Below are 27,774 nucleotides of genomic sequence, written 5' to 3' on the forward strand. Positions count from 1 at the left end.
AATAAGACTAGAAACAAAATTAAAATATTGGAGAAATCTAGCTAGATAGTGTAAAAAATAAATACATGTGGAGACCTAATTCAACACATTTAACAGTAGATTTCTAAGACTAGATTTGAAACTGTGTAGGCTTCCGGAGGTGGTAATATAGCGAGGGAGCTCATTCCATAACTTGGGCCCACACACCGTAGTGGCCCTGGCACCAGTGTCTGTTTTAGTTCTTTTTATATACAGGTTATTTCCTTGTCTTGTTGTGGTGGTTGTATTATCTCTGACTGTGGGAAGGTTCAGGTACCAGTCTGGGTATAGTCCATTCATCGATTTATACACTGTATTACACTTCTCTAAATAATATTTGTCTTTCACAGTCAGCCACTCTAGTTCTTTTATGATAGGAGTCACGTGGTCATATTTTCTTGCACCTCCAGTTACAACTTTAGCAGCAAAGTTCTGTAGTTTTTGTACAGTATGAATGAGAGTTTTGTTGGGAGAGCCCCAGATACAAATACAATAATTAATGAGGCTAAGCACTAAAGACTGAACAATAACTTTACGAGTGTGTTTGTCAAAGTTCTCACTAACTCTGTTTATAAACATTAATGTTCCCATTATTTTAGTATTTAATTCTGCAATGTGCACATCAAATAACATGTATTTGTCAAAATAGACACCCAAATTTTTTACATGCGTAGTCGGGTATATATGTACTCCATTACAATTTATAGAAATGTCAGGGGGAACATGGGCTAACAGTTGCCTATTTCCAATGAAAATGCATTGCGTTTTTTTGTTATTTAATAATAGACCATTTGTTAGGAAATAAAGTTCTATATTTTGCAATGCATTTTCAGTGTTGGAGATGAGCTCATCAAAATTTTCGACAGTATCAGCTTCGAGGAATTGGGTGTCATCCGCGTATTGTATCAAAGATGTCTCGACTTTCTCATTAAGATCATTGACGTATATAGAAATTAAAATTGGGCCGAGAATTGAGCCTTGTGGAACCCCGTAACGTACGTTTTCTTTCTTAGATATTGTATTATTTAAGCGAACGGGTTGTGATCTATCTTGAATATAATTTGCAAACCAAAAATTGTCAATATTAAGCTTAGTGCACTTATTTAATAAATTATCGTGGCTGATACTGTCAAAGGCTTTTGATAGGTCACATAAAGTCAATACAGAGATTTTCTTTGAGTCCATATTATCATAAATTTTATCTGTAACGACAGTAAGAGCAGTTTCTGCAGACAGTCTAGGACGGAACCCGTGCTGCGTATTAGACAAGAGTTTATTAGTTTCCAAATAATGCGAGAGCTGGCTAGCAACTACTTTTACAAGAATTTTAGAAAGAATGGGTAAAAGAGAAATAGGTCTGTAATTATTAAAATCATTAGTATCACCACTTTTAAAGAGTGGAACTACCACAGCATGTTTCCAAGTAGTAGGAAAGATACCTGTGACAATGAAAGTGTTAACAATGCAAGTTAGATAGAATGCTATAACAGACAATGAGTCTTTTACGAAAGTTAAAGGAATACTATCAGAGCCTATTGAGCTTGTGTCTTTAAGTCCCTTTATATTAAGAATTATAATGTCAGTGTCAACAGGTTATATTCAAACAAGGTTAAGTCAAGTGTATTTCGTCTGGAGTGTACAGAAAGTGTTTCAGCAGCGGTGTTCAGTGTTCACTATGGCCACGTGCGTCAGTAGTAAGCAGGAATTGCAAATATATAATTCCACCACCCGCCATGATGTTGCCGGGAGGGGCGGGGCGCCTTTCCCACGCCCGCCAACACCCGCCCCGCTGCCAATCAGTCCCTGTGCTTTGTCTTTCGCAGCCGTTGGCTGCTCCGCACGCCAGTCAGGGAGGAGCCTCGGCCAGGCTGGCCTATCACGTGGCGGCGGGCTTCCCTGCTCACGCTGTCAGCCAATGGAGAAGCGAAGAGAGGCAGCTGGAGGAGGAAGAGGAGGAGGAATACCTTTCCAGCATGATCTGTTTGTAAGGTGTGACTTGAGTAAGCGTGTGTATCATGCAGGCTAGGCTCCCTGTGTTTGCCAGGCGAGGTAGAGTACGAGTATTTAGCAAAGGTGAGAGAAGGAAAGAAGAAAGAGGGAGAAGGGAAGGGGGAAAAAAGGAAGTGGCTGTGTTGAACGGCGACTCCTGTTGCTGCTGCTGCCGCTGCTAGTACTACTCGTGTTGCAAAGTTTAAAATAAAAACTATCACTGAGAATCCAGAAACACAAGCGTGTGGCCAGTACAACAGTTATCCGTGTGTGTGTGTGTGTGTGTGTGTGTGTTTCCTGAGCTGTGCGTTCAGATCACTTGATCTGTGACAGAAAAAAAAAAAAAATTTGCTATCCCGGCGGGAAGCACTCAGTGATGATAAATTACGATGTTCATAAACTCAAATGATCTTGGTGTTATCAAATTATCAAATTTTCTCGGTCAGTGAAAAGTAAGGTGTATTCTATTACTACTTTTTCTTGGAGGTGTATTAAAGAAAAATAGATAAGTAAAAACAACGGGAAATTATCTCTGCCGTTAAACGTTTGTTGGTGAGGGACATAAATACACACTGCTGATAATGTGCTGCGTGCATAGTAAAGGCGTGGGCAGTGTGTGCTATCAGGCCACTTCTAGTCTCTGTGGTGGAGCGCCTGTGTAGCTTTAAGGGAGATATATTTTTTTAGTTGCGGGTGTGCGGCCACTGGGCAGGAAAGACGGTGTTGCTTTGTTGATGTGATGCGATGTGAGACGGGTCGTTGGCTTTCCTGGACGTGCCGGGAATGCCCTTGTAATTGTTATGTACGAGTAACTTTTGGTATGTGTGTGTGTGTGTGTGTGTGTGTGTGTGTGTGTGTGTGTGTGTGTGTGTGTAACGACAAGCCCTCCTCCTCCTCCTCCTCCTCCTCCTCCTCTCTTTTTTTTTTCACTCTCCCTCTCTCCTCTCCTCTCTTTCCTAGACTTCTCCCATTCACCTTTCGGGAACTGGTGTCGTTCACATTTCTTCAGTCCCCTCGTTGCCTTTATGAAGCGCTCTAAGTCCTGCTTGGTTCAGCGGCGTGCTGGTTTCTCCTCCTCCTCCTCCTCCTCCTCTCTCCTTTAAGCGGCGCTGCTCGCTGATCAAGCAACGCTTGTGAAAGCAGCGGACGCGCAGAAACAGAGGAAGCACACACACAAAATAAGTGTTTTCTTTTTACTCTAAACACTTCTTTTACAAGAATGCATCTCCTCATACGCAAAATGTTCGTTCTTGTACACAATTGTCTTTCCTTGTACAAAAATGTACTGTTATTCACAAATTTACTTTATACACTATTTTTTTTTTCACAGAATTTAATTTCCTTACTCAAAATGCAACTTTCCATTGGCGGAATACATTTTCTTATAAAATATGTCCTTTAAAGAAAATGCACATTTACAGGAAATTCAGTTTTTACTGTATGAAATCACTTTTTTACCACAAAAATTATGTATTTTCAATACAAGATCCACATTTTTCCTTCACATCATGTAGTGTTCTCATTTTTTTATTTATTTATTTTTTTTTACGAGATATACATTTTCTTCCGCATACAATATTTTGAGCAAAATGTGCCTTATTTTAACAAGATACATCCTTTTTTTTTTATATACAGCATTTTTAAACATGTACTTTTTTTTAAGCGTGGTACACCTTTTTCTTTCACATAATATAATATTCCTACACAAAACACCTTTCTACACACACACACACACAAACCAAAAAAAAAAAAAAAAAAAAAAAAAAAAAAAAGAAAAGAAATTTGCACAAATTTTACGTTTTTTTTCTTTTTTTTTTTTTTTTTTTTTTCTTTTCTGTCCCTTAACTTGCAAATCAGTGGATCCCGGGCACCTTGCTGCTTCCTGAGTTGTATGGGTCACGCAGCTCTCACGCGAGCTCCGCCTCGCCCTGCCCCGCCAGACGGCCAACACTCGCTGCCACATTTTTTATAGTCACGTTCTTAGTATGACTTCTGATTGCGGGTCCGGTCACTTGCGCTGTGTCTGCCGCGTCCCTTGTGAGGGAAAGAAACCTAAATGAGAGAGAGAGAGAGAGAGAGAGAGAGAGAGAGAGAGAGAGAGAGAGAGAGAGAGAGAGACGGCGTTGAAAAAAAAAAGTTGAAAAAAGTAAAGAAAGAGAAACTACCCTCGCCCTCCGTTTCCCGAAAGTTGAATGCGATGCAATGCAGAAACCAAATTAGAATAAGACCAAATTGCATATTGGAATCGAGCAAGACATTTTCACTGCTGCAGAGAAATACCAGGACCATCGTAACTGAAATACCGCCTTGCAGTATAAAAGGAAAACTCACTCTGGATTCCCTGAAAGTAAGGGCGGCGCTGTCCCTGGAGAAAGGGTGTGTCGGGGCGGAGCAGGAGGAGGAGAGGGCGAGGGAACAGCGGAGCAATGGAGCCAAGCCAGGAGATGCAGGATTAAGCGGGGACAGGAGTCGAAATGAGGGAGTTTTTGAACAGAGAGAAAGAAGAAAGATATTGGAGACTGAGGGAGACGGTGAAGGGGATGAATTATTACCTAACTGATTGATTGATTTAGACACAGCAATGAGGTCACATGGTGCTGCACTGGGTGGGAAGCTGTGACTGGCGAGGGAGAGTCACTGATCAGATACAGAGAGTAGAATATAGATATGTAGGACGCATGCTCCTGCACTACAAATAAGAGAGTGAAAAGAACTGCAGACCGACAGAAAGACATAGGTAGAAAACAGTAACACGGACTATATATATATATATAGAGAGAGAGAGAGAGAGAGAGAGAGAGAGAGAGAGAGAGAGAGAGAGAGAGAGAGAGAGAGAGAGAGAGAGAGAGAGAGAGAGAGAGAGAGAGAGAGAGAGAGAGAGAGAGAGAGAGGAAATTTAAGAAAGGGAATGAACTAGAAGCCGTCAGCAAGGAATATACACATAAAAGTAGACAAGTAAAGAAAATAAAATTACGGAGCCGCAAAAAGAGGAAGGAAAGAGAGGAAGGAAGAAAATGGAGTGCGGCGAGGCGGAAATGAGAAACACAGACAGGTAGAAAGGCGCGCCCGTGCACACACATACACACACACAGTCAAGTTCACCATAATGAGGCCGCCAAGGTGTTGGAGTGTTACATTGTGTAGTGTTACAGGAAAGAAAAGAAAAATTAAGATGGTGTGGATGAGAGAAGCAAGAAGAAAACAAGAGCCAGAGAAGACTTAGACAAAAGGAGGATACTTTAAAGTCCTGGTGTAAACAAATGTCGAAATTTATGAAAAGAAAACAAAGAAGATTGAGGCGGTGAGTGAAACAAGCAAGAAGGAAACGAGAAGCAAGGAAGTTTTAAACACAAGAAAAATATTGTCAAATTCTGGAGTAAGCATAGATGGAAATTGAGTGATTGTGACTTTGTGAGTGAGAGAAGTAAGAAGAAAACGAGAAGCGGAGAAATATGTTGGACCAAAAAAAAAAAAAAAAAATCTGTCTAGTCTTGGAGTAAGTGAGAGTAGAACTTAAGAGACTGTGGGTGAGAGAAGCGAGTAGGAAACTGGAAGGAGGAAAGTTTTAGACAAAAGGATGACACTTTCAAGTCCTAGATCATGTGAGTACAAGTGAAAAAATTGTGACTTAGAGAAAAATAATGAGGGAAGGGGAGAGAAAAGTCACCGGACCAAAACAACCTCTTGTTGAGTTAAGTTTTTCTTTTTTTTTTTTAAGAAAGAGCGATAAATTAATGGACATCTCTCCTTCCCCGGTGTTTTTGTGCCCCAGTCCGGCTCCTTTCACGCATAATACTAAAAATAACAATGTTAAAATAGAGTAAAATACCTTTAGAACATAATTAGCAAGGACATTTTATTAATTCATCTTTATTTTTTTTATTTATCATTCATTTATTTATTTTATTTATATCTACTTTCAAATGCTTGTGTAGCTGAAAACACCCTATCGCTCGAAGACATCTTGTGCGTGCCTCCCTTCACGTTGTACTCCTTTGTTCTTCAGCAGAGAATACGAGCAGCTACGTGACACAAACCGCGGAGTTGTGGTCTTGTAACCCGGCAGCAACGGTAAGATGCCCCGAGACAGCGTGCCGTAATACAATAAGCATCCCTGTGTCTGGAACGCCTTTGGCCGGATTAGTGTGGATGAGAGTGTGTGCTATGTATGGCCTGACGCCCCCGACTACTGGGAATATGACATGGATGACAAGCAAAATTTTTAGAGACAGTAGTCAGGATACGATAAGAAGGTTAAGAAAGTATTTGATGGAGGTTTTAAAGTGGTATAAAGGATATGACAAAGTGACTAAGAGACGATCTTACACACAAAACATCATGGAAAATCATGTGGTGCTTATAACAGCGGTGCCTTTACCTGCTCCACCTTTCCACCCCTGGGTCTTGAAATTTAACGTTATATTTTTGGATTTTTCCTCGCGGGTTTTCATGGCACACTGTGTTGCGGCGGGCGGGACTTACTTTCATTAGCACGCGAGCCTCGAGGTGGCCGCCGTGTATTTCATGGCCTGATACTCCCTCGCAGCGTCCCTTCATAACTGTCCCATTTGTTTGTCATCCATCGCCAGGCAACGAGGAAAGTTGTTTTTTTTTTTTTTATGTTCTTCCTCTAACATTTTTTTTAATACATAATATATACACATACTAGTACACGCAATCTTTCTTTGTCTGTCTGTTTCTGTGTCTCTCTCTCTCTCTCTCTCTCTCTCTCTCTCTCTCTCTCTCTCTCTCTCTCTCTCTCTCTCTCTCTACTGCCTATATCCTAATAAACCGATTATTATTATTATTGTTATTATTATTATTATTATTATTATTATTATTATTATTATTATTATTATTATTATTGTTATTATTGTTATTATTATTATTATTATGTAAAGACGTACAAGTCATTTGATTGATAAAGTCAGGTGTGAACGGATAGAGAATGGAAGTCATGTTTTGAAGTATACACAGATTAATGGTTCCCAGGTACGAGTATTTATATCCACTATGGTCTTGTCTTTTCAGCTCCTCCTGTAAATAACAATGGGGTAATTTGTTTCCAAGAGGAGAATACATTTGACACTGATCGGGTATAAATGAATGGATTTATTCGTGGGTGCTAAATGCTTATTAATTATGATTTAGTGGATGCGAATATGTAAAGTTCCTGCCTGAACAAATCACTATTGAGGTGGAAATTGTGGATGATTTTTACTTAACTGTCATGAAGTGTTAAACAGTAGTAGTAGTAGTAGTAGTAGTAGTAGTAGTAGTAGTAGTAGTAGTAGTAGTAGTAGTAGCAGCAGCAGTGATAGTAGTAGTAGTACACACCAGCAGCAGTAGTAATAGTGATAAATAACGAAGTATTGCACATGGAGCTTTACAGATTGACTCACCAACACGACGCATGGAAATATCTGAAGCAACTGTTTGGTGTTTGTTTACCAATTTTGGGTTTAAGGTGAAAATCCCTTTGTTTATTGGCAGTGTGGCTACTGCGAGGCGCTGCTGGCCTTCACACTCCATCCCCTGCGCCCTCCTGTCATTACATCGCCTTTCCAGCGAAGGCATTACTGCGATGGTTATGCGGCTTTTGAGGGGAGTAGCAGCCGCCCATCGCTGGGAAGGACGCGCCTCACGTAAGGGCAATATATAAAAACACATCCGTACCGCATGTGCAATACATTCATATGGCTCTACTTGAAGTGACACGGATTTTAAGGGTGTTTCTCTTTTTTTATTTTTTTTATTATGTTCTAGTGACAGATTAATAACGCTAGTGACAGTTTAACAGGTCCGTATTCAGAAACGCTTTGCTCTCCCACCACGACTATTTTCAAAGGCCACAGACATGATTAGCTGAGTTCATACGAGTGCTTCTCCTGTTAATAATATAGAAATCTTGTTAATCTGTCACTAGAACCGTAAAGACACATTAGGAACGCGTGTGACTTCAACTAGAGCTTTTTGAATGTATTGGAGGTGCGGCGCAGAAGTGTTTCACAATATTGTTCTAACGCTCTGCATGCTTCGTAGAATGTGGCGGCTCCCTGCTGCCTGAGGTGTCGCCGAGTCGCGCTGTCTTGGCCGCGCCTGTGCAGGAAGTGTTACTTCTCAGAATCTTATATTGGCAACTTTTAATAGCCTCTAGTGGAAGTTACTATGGTGTTCAAGTGTGTTTTTATGACTGTATTTATAGTTTAGGATGGATTCTGCATCATCAGTGAGAGAAACCCCCATAAGAACACGATTTGTCATCTTTGTAGCCATTGAAAATAGTCCTTACGAGAGACCAATGCGCTTCAGAATATCTTCATTACTTGGCGCCTCGTTTCCCTTGTTTTAAGAAGATGTAACGCCGTATTATGACAGAGTAGTAACTCTTAATAAGTACTCGTAGTTTCCCGCGGTGACCACCAACTCCTTCCTCACGATGAACGGGCAGCTGCTCCGCCTCTTGCTGCAGTTTAAAGCGGATGTGCTCATACACTCCACCAATACCTTGCACCGTGGAGGAAGCCTGCACGCCCCTCCCCTCTCCACATTCCACTGAGGCTTTGCAGCGTGGAGGAGGTCTGCAAGCCCCTGCCTTCTCCACACTGCACGAGACCACGGGGTTTACTAGCATATATGTGTTCCAGAAAGGGGAAAAAGATTAAACATAGCGGTCGAATAGAAAAACCTCCTACCCTACCCCACTCCAAACTCCATTCAAGGCTTTGGCAGCGTGCAGGCCCCTCCCTACCCCACACTACATACCGCTTGTCTTACTGCCATATCTGAGCGTCGAAGTTTTCTAGAAATTTTAAAAAATCAACCACCTAGAATAGAAGAGGTTCCCGTGTTGCGAGTCTTGTTGGCGCTGCCTTGCCTTTATGTGCCTTGCTCCTTTTTCCTTCAATACCCCCGAGTGTTGCGGCTCGCCGCCACAAAGCAACACAAAGGAAAAGAAGAAAGAACACACCTTTAGGTCACAATGTTGTACTGTTTTACACAAAGGAAAAGATAAAACTGAAAGTATAAAAGTATGAGATAGAAGACAAGAAAACACAAGCTAGACTTCCCTTGCACCGCAGCACCTCAGATATGCTAAGTGTGCATCCAATGGAACAAATTATTTACCACAGAACATTCTTACATGACTGGGAAAGGAGAGATGAGGCTGTTGTTCCTTCTCTTTTTCCTTGCCAGCCAGCCAAGTGTTTCTCCCACGCTCCGTGTGACTGTTCTTAACTGTATGTGTGTTCTGTACCAGTTTACTCCTGTTATGCAGTAATGTTACAACGCACAGTGATAATGTGAAGTTCTTGCGGTACAAATATTACTGGAGTAAAAAGCAAAGGTTACTGGGCTGTGGTTGGGAAGAGCCTGAAGACGAAATAGTTCAGAAAACAAAGGATACATAAGGTTTTAGTACGCGAGGAATGAAAAGGAAGAAAAAAAAGACGGAGGGTTCACTAGAAGCATAGTCAGGTCATACAGTACAGGGAGTGCCACGTGTAGGCCTGACGGTTTCCTGCAGCGTTCCTTATCTTCTTAGAATGTTCTTATGTTATGAGAGAATGGATTAGATCAGGAAGAGGAAAGGGGAAGGAGAGAGAAAAAGAGAGGGAGGGAGAGAACTGTGAGGACAAAGAAATGAGGGAGGGAGGGAAAGGAAAAATTACTGTGATGTGCTCTTATTCTCTCTCCGGGGGCAAGATGGAGAAAAACAGGTGCAGACAGATTACCAAAAAGATGAATTATGAATGGAAGATGAATTATGAAAAAGTATATATTTCTAAATAAGCAAAAACAAAAATATAGAACTGATAGATGATACATGTATGAATATAAGGAAAAAAATATATGGGTTTCGGATGATAAAAATACATGACTATTAAAAAGTCATGTTGATATTTGAAAGTAAAAGTGAAACCTTCGACAAAAGTCACTTAGCAGTAGTGGAAAGGACGGGCACACGGGGCGGGAGAAGGCGGTGGCTGGGTTAATGTTGGTGGCTGTGTACGTACACAATACTTTGACATTGTTATAGTATCGTAATATCTGTGGTTTTCCTACATTCGTGCCTGTCCGCACACATACTACACGTATACAAGTAGATCAATTTATCTGTCTATATGCCAGGCCGGCAATCCCACAAGGGGTGGCCCAGACAGAGCACCACATACTTGTCCACACATCACTCACACTCTTGGCCCCATCGGCTCCTGGTGGACAAGTACGCAGTGCCTCAAAGTTGTCTGGCTCCTGTGAGCATGCTACTCTTTATGCGTGTGAAGGAGCCGAAGCTCTCGTAATAGCTTAAAAAAAATATAAATATCACTTAGCTATCACTTTCCCAAACAACTGCATGGAAAATTACCAGTGGATTAGGGCAGAGTAGCCCCGGAAGTGTCTTGATTTTCCTCTCTTGAAACAACACAACTCAAATAGAAGGCAGAGAGCCTGACATATCGTTCCAGAATTCATGGAACGCTGGATGAAGTGCGGCGCGTGCTGTCTGTCACTCCTGTTGTTGCTGTCACGGGTTTTGCTTGTCGTGATTCGGGTCATAAAGCAGGCAACCGTTTCCTTGAGGCAGGGTCAGGGCTTCTCTGAGGCACCACCAATCTCTTAGTGATCTTTGTATAAGGTCTCCATAGTTCTTTGAGGTAAATGTATTGTGTTAAGATATACTGTGTGTGTGTGTGTGTGTGTGTGTGTGTGTGTGTGTTTGTCATGATGGATCGTGATACTAAAGTTTGTAAGCAAGAGTATGTGTCATGAACTGATTATTATTGTATTACTTGTTATGGTCAATACACCACGTATCTATCTATCTGTGTGTGTGTGTGTGTGTGTGTGTGTGTGTGTGTGTAGCAGGGTGAGGTAGTACATAATTATAAGCTGGTCACCCACTCATTCATTTCGTACTCTTGTCATTGAGTGTCACAATACAAGTCTAGTGCACACGTATATAGTATTATTCTGACTCAGAACACTGTCTGGTCCCTGCACTGAACAGCCCCGAGCGAGCGCTCCTCACTCACGTGTTCCTCACCGGGAAAATATTGTGAAAGATATATTTCCTGAATCTGGTATCTGGTAGGGGAATTTTTCTTTTTTTTTTTTTTCTTTTTTTTCATTCACCTCATGATTACCTCAGTGCAGCAGCCCCCAGATGTTGGTTGTCTGCTAAAGTCTCTCTCTCTCTCTCTCTCTCTCTCTCTCTCTCTCTCTCTCCTGTAAAATGCTAAGTGGCATCATCAAAGCGAGGGAGGAGGGGGCAGCGAGTCCGAGCGACCTTGAAAAGAGCTGAGTGATGATGCCACGTAGCATTTTAAAGGAGTACTTATAATCACCGCAATAATGTTGTCGTGTAATACTTATCGGTAAATTACGTGCTTTTTTATATAATTTGTCTTGTTATAAGATACTGCAATATTCCACAGCCTGCAAAAAATAAGATTAAATAAGTGGCACCTCCGAGACTGCGACAATGCAGCCGTCTGTCCGTCACGTCAGCACACGCATAGCAGCGCACTAGCGAGTCCCATACATTTTCAACTCCTCTAACCTAACGGGTAAACAAAGCCTTAAAATGCATATGTGTATAGAACATTTCCTACTTAGAGTTACACGTTCCTTCATGTCATTCAGTATTTGCAGAAACTCGCGTTACACCTTGTATACAGTGGACAACAAGCAAGACAACACCGCTACAGAGCACATGGAGGGAAAAGGAGTGCAGTCTGATGCGACTTCCTCCCATCACAACTTCTCCCATGAAAAAAAAAAAAAGTTAAAAGTGAAACCAAGGAGAGTACATGCAAGCTTTTTTTCCACCCAGTTCTTAAGCTGTCTTTGTCCACCGTGATTCAAACCTTTTCCTCTGCTACATTTTCAAACACTACATGCAGATTTTTTTTTTTTTTCCTACTTCTTTTTCTCTTGTGAGTCTAGTAGCCTTCGAGTCACTCTGATGTTTTGAATGCAAAGTGGATTTCAGTGCTTTTGGCTTGTTGCAAATGGCTGTCTGTCTCTTATTCAACATATACTGCCGCCAACATTATTGCCGGTGAGAGCCGCCGCGGGCACCACCACCTCCTCAAAGGGATGTAACGCATGGCTTGGTGTGTGTGTGTGTGTGTGTGTGTCACGCGTCGCTAAGCCTCCCAGGATGGCCCGGCGGGAAGGGTCTCTCGCCGCGCTCTTTGGAGGCAGGCTCAGGTTATTGATTTCTAGCACTAAATTTACCGCCGCTGGTATTACCTGAGCCTCGGTATGTCGCGCCTTGTACATATGCTAATAATCGCATGAAAGGACACAAGGCGGTACGGTACCCTTAGCAGTGACGACAGGTATAGGTGAGGGCTTATGATGCTTGAAATTACCCTAAAAATTTATGAATAAACAAAATAAGATTTCATGCATTAGAAGTAAGATTTACATGCATTAATTAATTTTCATGCATTTTCATGCATGTAGTAGCAGCCCTCCGCCATCATGGCGGAGGGCTGCTACTACTACTACTACTTCTACTACTACTACTACTACTACTACTACTACTACTACTACTACTACTACTACTACTACTACTACTTCTACTACACACACACACACACACACACACACACACACACACACACACACACACACACACACACACACACACACACACACATTTAAGTAATTTAAGTGACTGGAAGAAATCTTTATCATATGTACCTAGCAATTCAAAAGAACATTTATTAGTTAGGAAAAAGAAGCATCGATGTTTTACTCTACGGAGTAAAAGTCTGAATATTTAAATGTCACAAAACAACAAAATGTAAATAGATGAAAAAGTATTATTGTCCTTGGTAATTTGAAACGTTAATAAAGAACAGAAAAGACTATCAATACTTTACAAGCGATAAAGAAAAAAAAAAAGAATAACGAGAGCAGCGAGACATGAACATATCAAAAGAAACATTATTTTATTCCGCGATCTGCAACAGCACAATAATTAACAGGAAAAAAGAAAAGCATCGATTTAATATAAAAGGAGAAAATTGAATTGTGTAAATAAAAAAAAATAAAAAAGCCAGGAAAAATGCCTGAAAACCGAGCTAATCATCTCTGTAGCCTCAAAAACAGTCGTGGTGAGAGCAAAGGCAACTACTACTAATAAGATAAGATAAGATAAGATAAGATAATTTATTGGTCACATTGTTATACATATATGCATACATGTGAAATTCTTTTTGGCAAAAAACAGGCTCCAGAAGTACTATATATAAATAAAAGTGTGTCACAAAAAAGCATTAAAAGAGTTTCTATGAGTAAAAATGGTTAAAAATCACAATACTGCTGGGGACAAAAGTTTTCTTGTACCGCTCCGTTTTTATCAATGGCAGTGCCAGCCTTCGTCCTGACCTTAAAAACATATAACAATTATTAAGAGGATGAGTTTGGTCCTGCATTATTTTCCGAACTTGTTTTAATGCTGCCTCTTGATATAGATTGTCTATGAATGTTACTGTTGCCCCTAACTTTTTAGCCTTTTTGACTATTTTGTTTAGCTTATTTTTGTCTGATACAGTTAGCTTTTTGTACCAGGTAGTGACAGAAAAATTCAAAATTGACTCTAAGGTGGATTTATAAAACAAGCTGATTATTTTCTTGTCTACATGAACGTTATTTAAAATTCTGATAAAATGAAGTCTTTGGTTGCACTTTTTAATGACTAGATTTGTATTTGCATTGCCTTTGAGTTCATCGTCAATCACAATCCCAAGATATTTATATTCTTTTACCCGTTCCACAGGTTCTCCATTAATACTGATGGGATCTGGTGCATTTGTAAGCTTTTTCCTAAAATCTATTATCATTTCTTTGGTTTTCTTAACATTCAGTACTAAATAGTTATCTGTACACCACTCAACAAATTTTCGTACCTGAGTTTCATAATTTCTACAGTCATCGTTCAATATCTTTCCTATAATTACTGTGTCATCGGCATATTTGATTATGTTACAGTCATCAAAGACGCTCCTACAGTCATTTGTGTACAGGGTGAATAATACTGGGGACAACACACATCCCTGAGGTGCACCTGTGTTGGTAATGATTTTGTTGGACAGTGTGCTGCCTATTTTGGTGTACTGGGGCCTTTTTGCTAAGAAACTAAAAATCCAGTTTAAAAGGTTACTGTTATAGCCCATCGCTAAAAGTTTCCTTAAAAGTATATGGGGCTGTATAGTGTTAAAAGCTGAACTAAAATCTATAAATAAAATTCTAATTGATGAATATCTTTGATCTAAGTGTTTGCTAATATCATTCATAAAAGTTAAGCTTGCATCTTGAACACTTCTATTTCTACAGTAAGCGAATTGCATTTGGTCTCTAAAACATTCCATTCTATCACATAAAAGGTTTCTAACAATATTCTCCAAACATTTCATAATATTAGATGTGAGGGCAACAGGTCTAAAATCATTAAAAGTATTCGGAAAAGGAGTTTTGGCAATGGGTTTAATTTCTGTGAGTTTCCATAGATGAGGCACATCTCCCTGGTCGATGGAATCTTGGAACAGTTGTGTCAGCACCGGAGTCAGCTGTTCCGCACAGTACTTAATTGCCCGAGCTGGTATCCCATCCGGCCCCGTGGCTTTACTCACTCGCACACGTTTCAGTTCCCTCATCACTGCTTCGTTCGTTATCTCGATTTGTTCGTCTCTCTTGTCGCGTATGACACCCAACACCTCACTTCTACTACTAATACTAATAATAATAATAATACCACCACCACTACTACTACCATCACCACCAACACCATCACATCACCACCACCAGCACCACTACTACTACTACTACTACTACTACTACTGCTACTATTACAACTACCTTCACTTCCTATGACTATTTACTATCTCGTTTTTCCTATATTATTACCTGCACTTTCTCCTCCTCCTCCTCCTCCTATTTTCCTTCCTTCACTGTTATTATCATCATCAGTTGATCAGTATAATAAGTTTTCTAAGATCAAATGACCTTTCTTAATAACGTTTTTTTTTTTTTTTTTCTTCTTTTTCGTCTTTTGATCTATTAAGGAAACTGTGTAGTACGTATATCAATCCAGTAATCATTGTGTCGTCTCGTTCACGGGTCTGGCACTCATTCATAATCTCTCAGAAACTTCTTTTAATTCCGAATCAATTTACTTATCGTACTCTTATATATTGGGAGTTCATCTTACATGCGAATAATATTTAGTCAGAGAGAGAGAGAGAGAGAGAGAGAGAGAGAGAGAGAGAGAGAGAGAGAGAGAGAGAGAGAGAGAGACTTACAATCATTCACACTCGTTAATTACAAACTTAAAAAAACATCGATATTTTTAATAAAACTCTCAAAACAATCCATAACTTTACTTATACAAGCCAGCAATCATACGAACGCACACAAATTAATACCAGCGATAGAAAAAGAACTTATATTACGAGTATAGCTACGTATTCTGAAACGCTTCATTTGTTGTCTCACCATTTTTTTCTTTTTTCGAATGCCACAGAGATGATTATCCGAGTTCTCAAATGCGTTTCTTCTGTAAATAATACAAAAATCGTGTTAATCTGTCACTAGAACCATGAAAACATCTTTGAAAACCTATGTAATTTCATTTAGAGTCTTATTAGTTTAGTGGAGGTGCGGCGCAGAAGTGTTTCAGAATAGGGATCATTGTCTCGTTTTCCTCCAGCCTGGCGGCCCTGCTCGGTCCCTTCCACGACTCGCAGCGAGAGAGAGAGGTCGAGGTGCGGTGGTCTCGTGGCGGAAGGCTGAAGGAGGCGGTGAAGGAGTGAAGGTAAGAGTTTGGTAATGAAAAGAATGTTAAATTATTACTCAGTGCGTGGAATTAATGTGTAACCCGTGAGATTGTGAATGATTAGGTTGAAGACTTGAGGATTAAAATGGATAGGTGTGATTGGGTTAGGTTTGTCCAGGTATGGGGATTAGGTAAGCCACGTTAGGTAATGTGATTAGCTTGAGCTGATATAGGTTGACCAGGTGAGGTTGGTAGGTGTGATTAGGTTGAACAGATGGTGATTACATCACTTAAGTAGTTAAGCTTATCAGGGGAGAGATGAATATGCTGATCAGATGGGAAGTTATAGAAGTTTAGCATTTTGCGAGGGAATAAGCTGCAAGGGTGATTAGACTGCAGGTAAAGTGATTTAACTTGTCAGGTGAGAGAAGTATGCTGACCAGATGGTAAGTTGGTTGCTTGTTTGTCCAGGTGATTGACGTCTGATTAAGCTTACTGAGGTGATAATTAAGGAAGTGAATTTGAGATTATATTATATAAGCACGTAAAATCATGTTGGATTGGTGTGTCCGTGGCTGCTATTTTGTGGTCCCTCTGCTTATTCACTGTGCTGAGTAGCAATTGGCTTCTTAACTACGATTGGTCATTATTTTCCTTTATTCATTATCACACACACACACACACACACACACACACACACACACACACACACACACCTACCTACTTACCTACCTTTAATAACGCTGTATGCACACCCACGCACTCTCATGCAGAAAATACTGATGACACAAAAAAAAAAAAAAAAAAAAAAAAAAAAAACTGGTGGCACAAGAAAACTGGTGGCACTCAAAATACTGGTGATGAACTCAAAAATACTGCTGATGAACTCAAAAAAATTGGTGATGCACTCAAAAAACTGGTGATGCACTCAAAAATCTGGTGACACTCAAAAACCTAGTCAGGCAGCCAAAACAATGGTCATGCACTCAAAAAGACATAACCCCTTCTCAAACACACACACACACACACACACATTTCCATTCTAAATTTGCATTAGACTTTTCTAATACTGCTTTGTTCTATTAAACTACTTATTTATTTTTTTTTTTATTTATTTATTTTTATTTTATTTTTTTATCCAGTTCACCTCAAAGTTGGACTATTTCAAATAGTTCTTTTCCTAATTTGTGATTCATCTGATAAATATTTTCTTGTATAATATTTCCTCATGTATTTGGCTACAAAATTCTTTCCCTTATATGACGTGTTCATTATACAGTGGGTTTCAAAAAGATAGGCTAGATTTGAAATTGTTGTTTCTCTGGAACCATAAACTGACTATGAATAAAATTAATAAACTTAAAAGTTACGGATCAAAGTTTAAAATGACTCTTCTTTTCAAATTGTAAGTTTTTTATTTGTGTTCTTCATGAGCGCAGAGATACAGAAATATTTGATCAGGTTCATCTTTCAAACTTGTGTATTAACTGTCATGCCATTGAAATATCTGTGATGCCATGCAAATTTCTTCTATCTGGTGTTTTCTTCTACTCTGCATCATCCTTCAAATTTTTGCCTTTAAATTATAATAGGGACGTATTTATCAAACGCGCATTTCTCAGCTTCAAACGTTATACTGCCATACTTTTCAGATTTTCTCTACCCGGTGCTTTCCTTTCTTTCAATTTTTGTTTCTTGAATATGACGGTATGGAATTTAGCCATATTTCATATTAAATCTCAGCACAGTTCCCATACCATGCAGTGCTTGTCAGGCTTCCTCCATTTTCCCATCATATATCTTGTGTAGTCTTAGTTTTGTAGGTAATCAGTTATCAAACACATTACAAGGAATCACAACACATACAACAAGCTTCATGTATCTAGGAACTAATGGTCTGTTTTCCTTGTAGGTGTGAAGTGTGCAGCTTCCACTTCATCATCCCATGAACAGCCCACAGGAATCTCTACCAGCACCTGGTTATTAAACAGTGTTGTCACGCCAGGCCCAATGTACTCCATTGCAATCAGGGAGTCAAGCTTCACCAGGAAAAGAGGCAGAGCGTCACCACCTTCAAGCCCCACAAGAGGTATTAAGTATCGTTGGGACAAAGCAATCAGGGAAGAGTCAAGTTGCAGTAAGAAGAGTGTGTCAAGAATTTCAAGCAGGAAGAACACGTAAAATTCCCTTCAAGTCATGGCGGGACCGACAGGCAACCTTCAACACTTGTGGAGGCACGAGAGCTGCAGGCAGTTTCACAAAGAAGAGGTTGCTCCTCACTCAAGTTGACGCAAGGACATAAGAATTGGCAAGTGTTGTTGCTCCCAGGCCCTGCTGCAAGAGTTCTCCAGTCCACTCCAGTCTGGGAAGGAAGAATGTAGCAAGTCCCTCTCTTCTGTACTCAACAACCACCACCACCACCTTCATTCAGGCTTGGGATAAGTTTTGTACATTCCAGCACTTCAGTAATAAGGAAAAAAAGTGCCATGTTTATATTATTGTTGTGTATTTATTCACTTAACATTCACATTAAAACAATAAACATTCAGTATACCATCTTGAACATAATGATAGTTATTTATGCCATGTCAATAATATCTTTGGCAAATAGTCTTTCTGGGAGTCATGCCCTCAAGGCAAAAAAAAAAAAAAAAAAAAAAAAAAAAAAAGCCAGGATTGGCTACTAAACAAAAAAAAAAAAAAAAAAAAAAAAAAAAAAAAAAAAAAAAAAGCCAGGATTGGCTACTAAACTAAACTAAGTTTAAGATACCATTTGCACATAGAAGCCCCATCCCAGCCGACACTGGAGTCGCTGGGACGGGGCTTCTATGTGCAAGTAGTATCTTAAAAGTTTAGAGAGCACAATCCTGTTTTTTTTTTTTTTTTACCTTTGGGGCATGCATGAATTATCAAATTTATTTTTACACTATTATACCACACTGTTAGCTAACTATATATTTATTTCACATATATAATAAGAATAGTCACATATTTATTTATTAGCAAAGACATACAAGTCTTATTTCACAAATATAATAAGAATAGTCACAAATTTATAAAGACATACAAGTCGTACACAGCAGTGCATCCTGGACTAGAGACACTACACTGGTGGAGTCATGTGCTGTGGCACCTGGCTCGACACTTGTGTACAGCATCAGCACACCCAGTACTGGCTGCAGACACTCTCCATTTGGTTCTTCACCTGATGTCACGCCCTGCGACATGGCACTACTGGCCTGACTGCAGACAGGACGTTCGCCAACACAAGACAGACATCTGCAAAAGAGTAATGCAACTTGGGGAAGATGGAAAGTTACTAAGACATGAACTTATATCACACATACACACTAATTCTATAAATCAAATGCAGGCATTTTACTTTTCACAAACTTTTCACTCCCTTGAACAGCCCATCACCTGGCGCAAACAATCCTGAAACACCCCACAATTCATATCTATTTATCTTTCTATATCCATAAATTCCCCAAAAAACCTTATTTTTCACTAAACACCTTTCACGTGCACATCTCGCAAGAAAAACTCAAGCAACGCATTCTCTCCTCTTATTTCACACTGATCACTGCAGACCATTCCTTCTAACCCTCTTCAGTAACTCTCCACAACACACCACACCGGTAACACTCATCCATCCCGGTCACTCTTAACAAAAAGCACCACATGTGCACTTACCCAGCCCACACACTGCCTCTCTTGCAATCCTGTACCACTATTTTCACACTTACTGCTCTTCTAATCTTGGTAAGAGCACGCCTCTCCTCCATGCATTTACTAATCTTATTAACCACCTCCCTCTTATCCTGCACATACATACATAAGGATTCATACACACACCATGACTCTCAACAATACTCTGATTACATACAGTTGAGGATTCCTTATCCAAAATTGTTGGGAGTGAATGAAAGTGGTGCATATTTTAGATTTCCCCAGTTTTTTTTTAATGACAACTTGCCAATTTCTGATACCTCCCATGGCAGTAAATCAAACTCTAGTAATCAATTTTTTGGTGGGACAAAAACATGACAAGACATGACAATTAAAAACTTAGATTTTTAAATTTAGGATAGAGGATTCTCAAGTGTAGCAACAAAACACAGTGTTCACCTGAATTGGTTCCTGCAGTCACCGCCACCTGTCAGTCACAAGGTTTCCAGTAAGGTTTACTTCTTGCTCCTGAGTTATGGGAGCGTCCCAAGGTTTCTTCCACTTCCTCTCCGTGTTACCACCTGTGGGGAAGACACTACCACCTGTGGGGAAGACACACATCTATACTCCTGCTGCATGACTCACAACTCGGTCCAGAATTTAACCGTTTCACCACAACATTACACAGCAAAGAAGGCACGACAGAAAACATTGACATGTACATTTAACTCTTAAAGCAGTGGGCTGTATTGTAACTTGAAGGTCTCCACATACATGATAAACTAGACTTTTCATTATGACAAGATATGATATGTCTACTCAAATAAGAAGACATGGAAAAAGTGCCAAATTGTCATACATGACAACTCACGTGCCCTGAAGATGTTATGCTCAGTCTCTCAATCACTGAGAGACTGTCAGGCACAGTGGAGAGAGGTGTCTCTCCTGCGCTCCCCTGTACTTTTTTCCCCCTTGCCACTACCTTCTCGTTTCATCGCTCACATTCAATACCCCTTACATTACAATGGATCCCGGCAAGTTTAACAGGGAAGAGAGTGCCATGATGGTGTTTGAGTCAAGGTCAGTAACTGTGGGGCTGGAAGGAAGACAGGGAGATCAAAGACAGCCGTGACACAGTTGGCCAGGGCTACACTAGTGCTGGGCACAGCTGCCACTCCTGAGAGAAAGGCTAAGGGCAAAAAAGGAAGACAGATACAGGAATAATAAGTTGATGGAACACATGCACGGTGAACACTTAATTGCCACGCCATCTTTCTCCTGGTCAGAAGAGACCTGTGAGCTGCAGGATGACTGGGGGTGAGCGGCCTCCGTCCACCACCCGGGTGACGGCTGCTTCTGAATTTGCCATCTTCCTTCCTGTCTCACAATTACTGATCCCTTCTTGAACAAATACCATCACAACACTTTTCTTCACTGTTAAGCTTGCCAGGACTCATTATGTGAGGAAAATTATGGGTGAGCCATCACATGAGAAGCTTGTACCAAGGGAAAACAGGCAGGGGAGTGTGGCAGTGTAGAAGAGGGGGACAGCTGAGTGTCATTGAAGAAGAGGGGATAGTTGTCTGGAAGGTTGTGTCGAGTTGATAGATGGAAGAATTGATTTTTTTTAGACAGCAAACAATAACTAGTTTGGTCTGCCCCAGTCAGAAATTTTTGAGAGATCAGAAGTGAGGTGTTCTGTGGCTTCCCTGCGTGAACTGTTTACTTCCTGAAGGGTTGGATGTCTATGAAAAGACATGGATAAGTGCGGGGTGGTATCATCAGTATAGGAGTGGATAGGACAACAAGTTTGGTTTTAGAAAGTCACTGATGAATAATAGGAAAAGTGGGTGACAGGACAGAACCCTGAGGAACACCACTGTTAATAGATTTAGGAGAAGAATAGTGACCGTCTACCACAGCATCAATAGAATGGTCAGAAAGGAAACTTGAGATGAAGTTACAGAGAGAAGGATAGAAGCCGTAGGAGGGTAGTTTGGAAATCAAAGCTTTGTGCCAGACTCTATCAAAAGCTTTTGATATGTCCAAGGCAACAGCAAAAGTTTCACCAAAATCTCTAAAAGACTCAGTAAGGAAAGCCAGAGAAGATCACCAGTAGAGAAATAATGAGTGGTTAGTGTTAATACTACTACTACTGCTGCTACTACTAGGGTCTGGAAGGGAGAGTTGGGAGTGTTAAGTGTGTGGTGTTCCTACTACTACTAATGCTACTACTCCTACTGTTATTACTACCACTACCACTAAGCTAACTTGAGAGAGAGAGAGAGAGAGAGAGAGAGAGAGAGAGAGAGAGAGAGAGAGAGAGAGAGAGAGAGAGAGAGAGAGAGAGAGAGAGAGAGAGAGAGAGAGAGAGCAATTTTATATAGAGAAAAACATAAAAAATACATCAACAACGACGACAACAACAACCTCATTAACCTGTTAGAGAAGGACTGAGAGAAGCTTAGCATACAAGTGTGGCTCTCCCCCAGCAGCAGCAGCCCCTCTGCCCGGTACAGCTGCCCCATCAGGCACCTCCACTGCTCCCAGCCGTCCTACACCTGTGCCACCAGGAAGCTGACGAGGGCCACCTGCAGCTCTGCCACTAAGCTGTCTGGCCTGGAACACAAATCAGGATCAGAATATATTTAATACTGTACTTAATTCCTGCCAACTACTACTACTACTACTACTACTGCTACACTGTTCTTGAGTGCTAAAAAGACATACAATAATAACTATGACTACTGCTGTTACTGCAGTTATTACCAAACAATAGTGAAGGGCAGAGAGAGAGAGAGAGAGAGAGAGAGAGAGAGAGAGAGAGAGAGAGAGAGAGAGAGAGAGAGAGAGAGAGAGAGAGAGAGAGAGAGAGAGAGAGAGAGAGAGAGAGAGAGAGAGAGAGAGAGAGAGAGAGAGAGAGAGAGAGAGAGAGAGAACAATAACAAGTAAACAAAGAGAACCTGTCCAATCATTGACTTCAAACTGTAGGAAGAACCAAGCCTATATTTTGTTACTTGACTGGGACTACCCCCCTCTCTGTAGGCTGTCCTGGCTGGCTGGGTGAAGCCACAGTCCCTTCCTTTGACTTCATTTGTGGTGGCTGGGGGGGCTGTGGGGGGCTGGGAAGTGGGTGAGGTGAAGGGCTGTGGGTCTGGTGTGTCTGTGGTGGAGTGTGGGGCTGCTTGTGAAGGCTGTGAGACTGTTTGTGAGGCTCCTGTGGTGTGTGTGATTTTTAGGAGTGTTAAAAGTAGAAGGCCGGAAGTAATATTAAAGTTATACTTGGTGCTGGTCAGACCTCATCTAGACTACGCTGTGCAGTTCTGGTCCCCACATTACAGGAAAGATATAGGTCTATTAGAATCAGTACAGAGGAGAATGACTAAAAGGATACAGGGGATGAGGAGTATTCCTTATGAGGCGAGGTTGAAGCTGTTAAATTTACATTCTTTGGAGATATGTAGGTTAAGAGGGGACCTGATAGAAGTCTTTGAGTGGTATAAGGGTTATAACAAGGGGGATGTAGGCAAAATTCTTAGGATCAGCAACCAGGGGAGAACAAGAAATAACGGGTACAAGCTTGAAAAATTTAGGTTTAGGAAGGATAGGAAAAAATTTGTTCCCAAATAGAGTGGTAGATGAGTGGAACGGACTCAGTAATCATGTAGTTAGTGTTAGGACACTAGAGAGCTTTAAGAGAAGATTAGACAAGTTTATGGATGGGGATAACAGATGGAAATAGGTAGGTATATTTCATACAGGGACTGCCACGTGTAAGCCTGATCGCTTCTTGCAGCTTCCCTTATTTCTTATGTTCTTATGTATGTGTGAGGTATGTGGTGTTCTGTGAAGGGCCTGTGTTAGAAGCTGTGTCAGGGGCTGTGGAGGGCTGTGGGGAGGTGGAGGGGCTGCTGTGTGTGTGTGTGTCTTGGAGGATCTGAACTCAGCCACTGGCATTAATTCTGCCGCTGAACAAACTCCACCTGAAAAATAAGGAGAGAATTAATGGCTGGTGATAAAATAATAATAACAATAATAATAATCTATCTATTTGAATTAATGACTGGTAATAATATAGTGATAATAATCTATCTGTCTATCTGTCTGCTTGTCTGTCTGTCACCATATCAGGCTGGTAATCCCACATGAGGCAGCCCAGTCAACACACACACACACACACACACACACACACACACACACACACACACACACACACACACACACACACACACACACACACACACACACAAACCTAACCCAACCACTTACAGCCTTCTTCTGCTCGTTCCTCAGAATGTTAATGGCCCCCATGCCCCGTTCCTTCCACTGTGGGGGCGACTCAGAGGTGTGATAAAGAAACAGCTTGTACTGCCTGCAAGTGTGGGGGTTACATTAGGCTGGCACTGTCTGCATGTTAGGTTAGGTTAATAAAATGGAGAGGTTATGTGAAGAACAAGGAGAGGAGGAGGATGAGGAGGAGGAGGAAAGTAAGAAAGAAAACATAGATTGAGAGAAAATAATAATAATAATAATAATAATAATAATAATAATAATAATAATAATAATAATGACAATTATTATTATTATTATTATTTACCTGCAATAAGAAAACCTGACCTGAACTAACAATGATAAAACAGAAAAATTACCATCAGTACTTGACCTGACCTGACCTCACCTAACAACAAGAAACAGCAAAACTACCAACATTTCTCAATAAAATAATAAACCAATAAAAAGCTCACAAAAATAATAATAATAATAATAATAATAATAATAATAATAATAATAATAATAATAATAATAAAAACACCATTATCAACCTGACCTGACCTCGAAACTCAGTCTTATCATTTCCTCCTCCTGGTCATCATCACTAACCACGAAGACCTCCAGCAAGGTCACCACTGGTTCAAAGTAGGGATCATGCTCCCCTACTCTGCTGGTTGACTCCCCCTCCTCGCTCACCACGCTGTCATCGAGGTCTGTCTGTCTGAGAGAGAGAGAGAGAGAGAGAGAGAGAGAGAGAGAGAGAGAGAGAGAGAGAGAGAATTAGGCTTGGTTGGGCTAGGAGGAGGAAGAGATGGAAAGAGAGAAGAGGAGGTCTAGATGAAAGAAAGAGGAGGAAGAGGAAGAAGAGGACAAACATACATGGATATACAAACAAACAAACAAATAAACAAACATATTCAGTTGAGACAAGAAAACTGAAAAAAAATGAAAAAAAGAAAAACGATATATTCTGACACACACACACATAACGAACCAACAAAACAAACAAACAAAACAAACAACAAACACAAGAAAATGAAGAAAAAAATAAGGAAAATATTTACGTTAAAACTTTTTTTTTTATCCTTAACGAACACAAGAACTCCCCCACTCCCGCCCTCCCTTCCCTCACACACACACACACACACACACACACACACACACACACACACACACACACGCAAACAATTCCATAAATAAAAAAATAAAAAAATCGAAAATACAATAAAATAAGGAGGCATTTTGAGCCATATTTCCTTATTTCCCCTTGTCCCCTCGTCCCTTAGCGCTCAAGATGGCCGCCCACACCTGCTTCTTACTGGCGGGCAGGTGTGTGTGTTGTAAATCGCTAAATAAAGATGTAATTAATAATGGTGGGGCATCACCCTCGATCATCCCTCGATTTTCCGCCATAGGATCCCCGCCACCCGCCCTCACATATACGCCTATTTTCCCTATTTACACCTCCGCACCGCCGCCATTCTCGTGTGTGTTGATAGCCAGATGATGTGAGTGTAGAATGGTAGCCATGTTACCTTCTCAAGAGCCATGGTGTCGCCGATGATGATGGATAATTGTGGCTGCCTCTATCAATCCCTCCGATGCAATTTTGTACGCAGACTCACCATCTGATATGGACGCTCGATCTTGATCTTGATGGTACAGGTAGCTCGGGATCACTCTTAAGCCAGGCCTTTGGATCGGCAACTCCTGTAGAAGGGAAAAAAAAAAAAAAATAACAAACAGCATCATCTACAGTAACTGTTCGTACATCTGGCACGCCACATTCTCTCCAGAAACTGTTTCACCGCCTCAATCATCCTTTCATTAGTCTCTCTACACAGTCCCAGCAACACCATCCACTCCTTTCCTGTCTTCTCCACTCTTTCATTCCTGTCATGCCCTAACTCAGTCAGTATCACTTGCATCATCTCATTCCTGTCTCTGGAATACTTCACACATTCCACCACCACATGTTCCACCGTCTCATCCTCTCCCATGTCACACATCTGGCACACTTTGCTGTGGGACTCAGACCACCTGTAACTCCTTGCATTCACATCCATACACTGTGCCCTCGCTCGGAAGAGATCACGGCCCAGGCTTCCATCATACTACCTTTCATACCTTGGGGCCCCTTTCTCCTTGTACTATTCCAGGGTCTTCTTTCTTTCCGTCTCATTCTTCCATTCATTCAGTAACACACATTTCACTTCTTTGTCTATCTCATTCTTCCATTTTCTCACATCCCAGTCAGCTCCCACTCTGCCTATTGTTACCACCCATTCAATCTCATTTTGATTCCTCCCAGCCATTCTCATCGCCTACACAACTTATAAGCCAATCCTGTCTGCCATTCTCATGCACCTCTTCCACCATTTGCTTCCACTTTCAATCCACAGGTACACCTTCCTTGCTATCCTTGAGTCATCCATTTTCTCAAGCCTAATCTTGTATCTAAATGCTCTCTCTAGTTTACAATCTTGAATCTTGATCTTTGTCTGGCATCTTTTGGGAGTTTTTTGAAGCTTTTTTTTTTTTTTAATGTTTTTAATATACTTTTCGAATAGTGTTGAAAGTAAATTGTGGGGAATTTAATGGGCTATCATTGGTTTTGTTTTTTTGCCGGTAGTTATTTAGATATTCAGAAAAATGTTGAAGGTATTTGGGTGTCTTAGAATTTGATACATATATATATATATATATATATATATATATATATATATATATATATATATATATATATATATATATATATATATATATATATATATATATATATTGTTTTTGTTTTTGTTTTTCTCTTTATTAACTAACTTGTAATTGGTGATGGTGATAGTCAGAGATGAGGAATTTAATGGACTATCATGGTGTACTACTACATTTTCTTTTCGTCTGTTAGTTATTTAGATATTGTGAAAAATGTTGAAACTATTTAGGTGTCTCAAAATTAGAATTGCTATATATTTTTCAACTTTTATCCTTATTAACTAATTTGTAATTGGTGATGGCGATAGTCAGAGATGAACAATTTAACGGACTACCATGGTGCACTATTAGTTCTGCTTTTTGACTGATAGTTATTTACATATTTAGAGAAATATTACAGAAAAGTTAAACAATTTTTTCTCCCTCCTCCTCCTCCTCCTCATCATCATCATGTTTCTCTTCTTCCTATTATAATTACTACTAGTGTGTGTGTGTGTGTGTGTGTGTGTGTGTGTGTGTGTGTGTGTGTGTGTGTGTGTGTGTGTGTGTGTGTGTAATAATAATAAGAAGAAGAAGAACAAGAACAAGAACAAGAACAACAAGAACAAGAATAAGATGATGGTGATAATGAAGACACACATATATAGAAGACATACTAAAACCTCCCTTAAAAGACATACGTTTTCTCTAATTACGTCACTTATTTAAGAAACATAAGGTCGAGCATCCTACAAATTTACTTACACGTAAAAATTATAAATATAGCTCTTTCTCTGACTTCTCCCACTTAAACATAATAATTAGTAGTATTAAACATCACAGAATAGTAAATTTAGATAGTATATACAAGTGAAACTATAAAAAACTCGTATAATAGAAATAAACAGGAATAATGAAGTACAGTCTAGTGTCCCTTAAAATACATACGTTTTCTCTAATTAAGTCACGCCTTTAAGAAACAAAGTCGAGAATCTTTGCAATTACAGTTACAAAATGGACCATATTGACATTACACGCATAACTACTATTACTAATACTATTACTACAACTACTACTACTACTTACAGCCACTACTATCACCAAAATAGTTGTACCACGTAACTTTCAGGTCTCCTTGTTGACCGATAGTCCAACACACTACAAGGGCAGCCTGATAGTCCAAGAAGTCACCACATACGTGTGACCATTCACTACTCCTGCTTTTACTGCCATGCTGGTGGTGGTGGTGGTGGTGGTGGTGGTTGTTGATGCAAATCTGATGGAGAATAAAGATAATAGTAGGTAATAGTAGCAGTAGTAGTAGTAGTAGTAGTAGTAGTAGTAGT

At 40.2% G+C, this 27,774-nt stretch overlaps 1 protein-coding gene across 15 annotated transcripts in view; it reads right to left on the minus strand.

The window, feature by feature from the left end:
• Positions 1-18,594: 18,594 nt before the first annotated feature.
• The window catches only part of LOC135099158 (ran-specific GTPase-activating protein-like), a 72,539-nt gene continuing 63,359 nt past the window's right edge, over positions 18,595-27,774 (minus strand). For 5 of the 15 annotated variants that reach the window (XM_064001610.1, XM_064001611.1, XM_064001615.1 and 2 more), the window contains 8 exons: positions 27,515-27,704; positions 25,276-25,450; positions 24,297-24,457; positions 23,738-23,840; positions 22,432-23,451; positions 21,908-22,087; positions 19,928-20,049; positions 18,600-19,078 (listed from right to left, as the gene is read on the minus strand). In XM_064001610.1, coding sequence (XP_063857680.1) covers positions 23,425-23,451; positions 23,738-23,840; positions 24,297-24,457; positions 25,276-25,290 — 306 coding nt within the window. In that variant the 5' untranslated portion in view covers positions 25,291-25,450; positions 27,515-27,704 and the 3' untranslated portion in view covers positions 18,600-19,078; positions 19,928-20,049; positions 21,908-22,087; positions 22,432-23,424. Of the gene's footprint in view, positions 19,079-19,927; positions 20,071-20,339; positions 20,565-21,907; positions 22,088-22,431; positions 23,452-23,737; positions 23,841-24,291; positions 24,462-25,275; positions 25,451-27,514; positions 27,705-27,774 lie in introns of all 15 variants that reach the window. The other 10 variants (XM_064001614.1, XR_010267733.1, XR_010267730.1 and 7 more) reach the window with 10 other exon arrangements.

The sequence above is a fragment of the Scylla paramamosain genome, unplaced genomic scaffold (genome assembly GCF_035594125.1).
Source record: "Scylla paramamosain isolate STU-SP2022 unplaced genomic scaffold, ASM3559412v1 Contig108, whole genome shotgun sequence".
NCBI classification, from domain to species: Eukaryota; Metazoa; Arthropoda; class Malacostraca; order Decapoda; family Portunidae; genus Scylla; species Scylla paramamosain.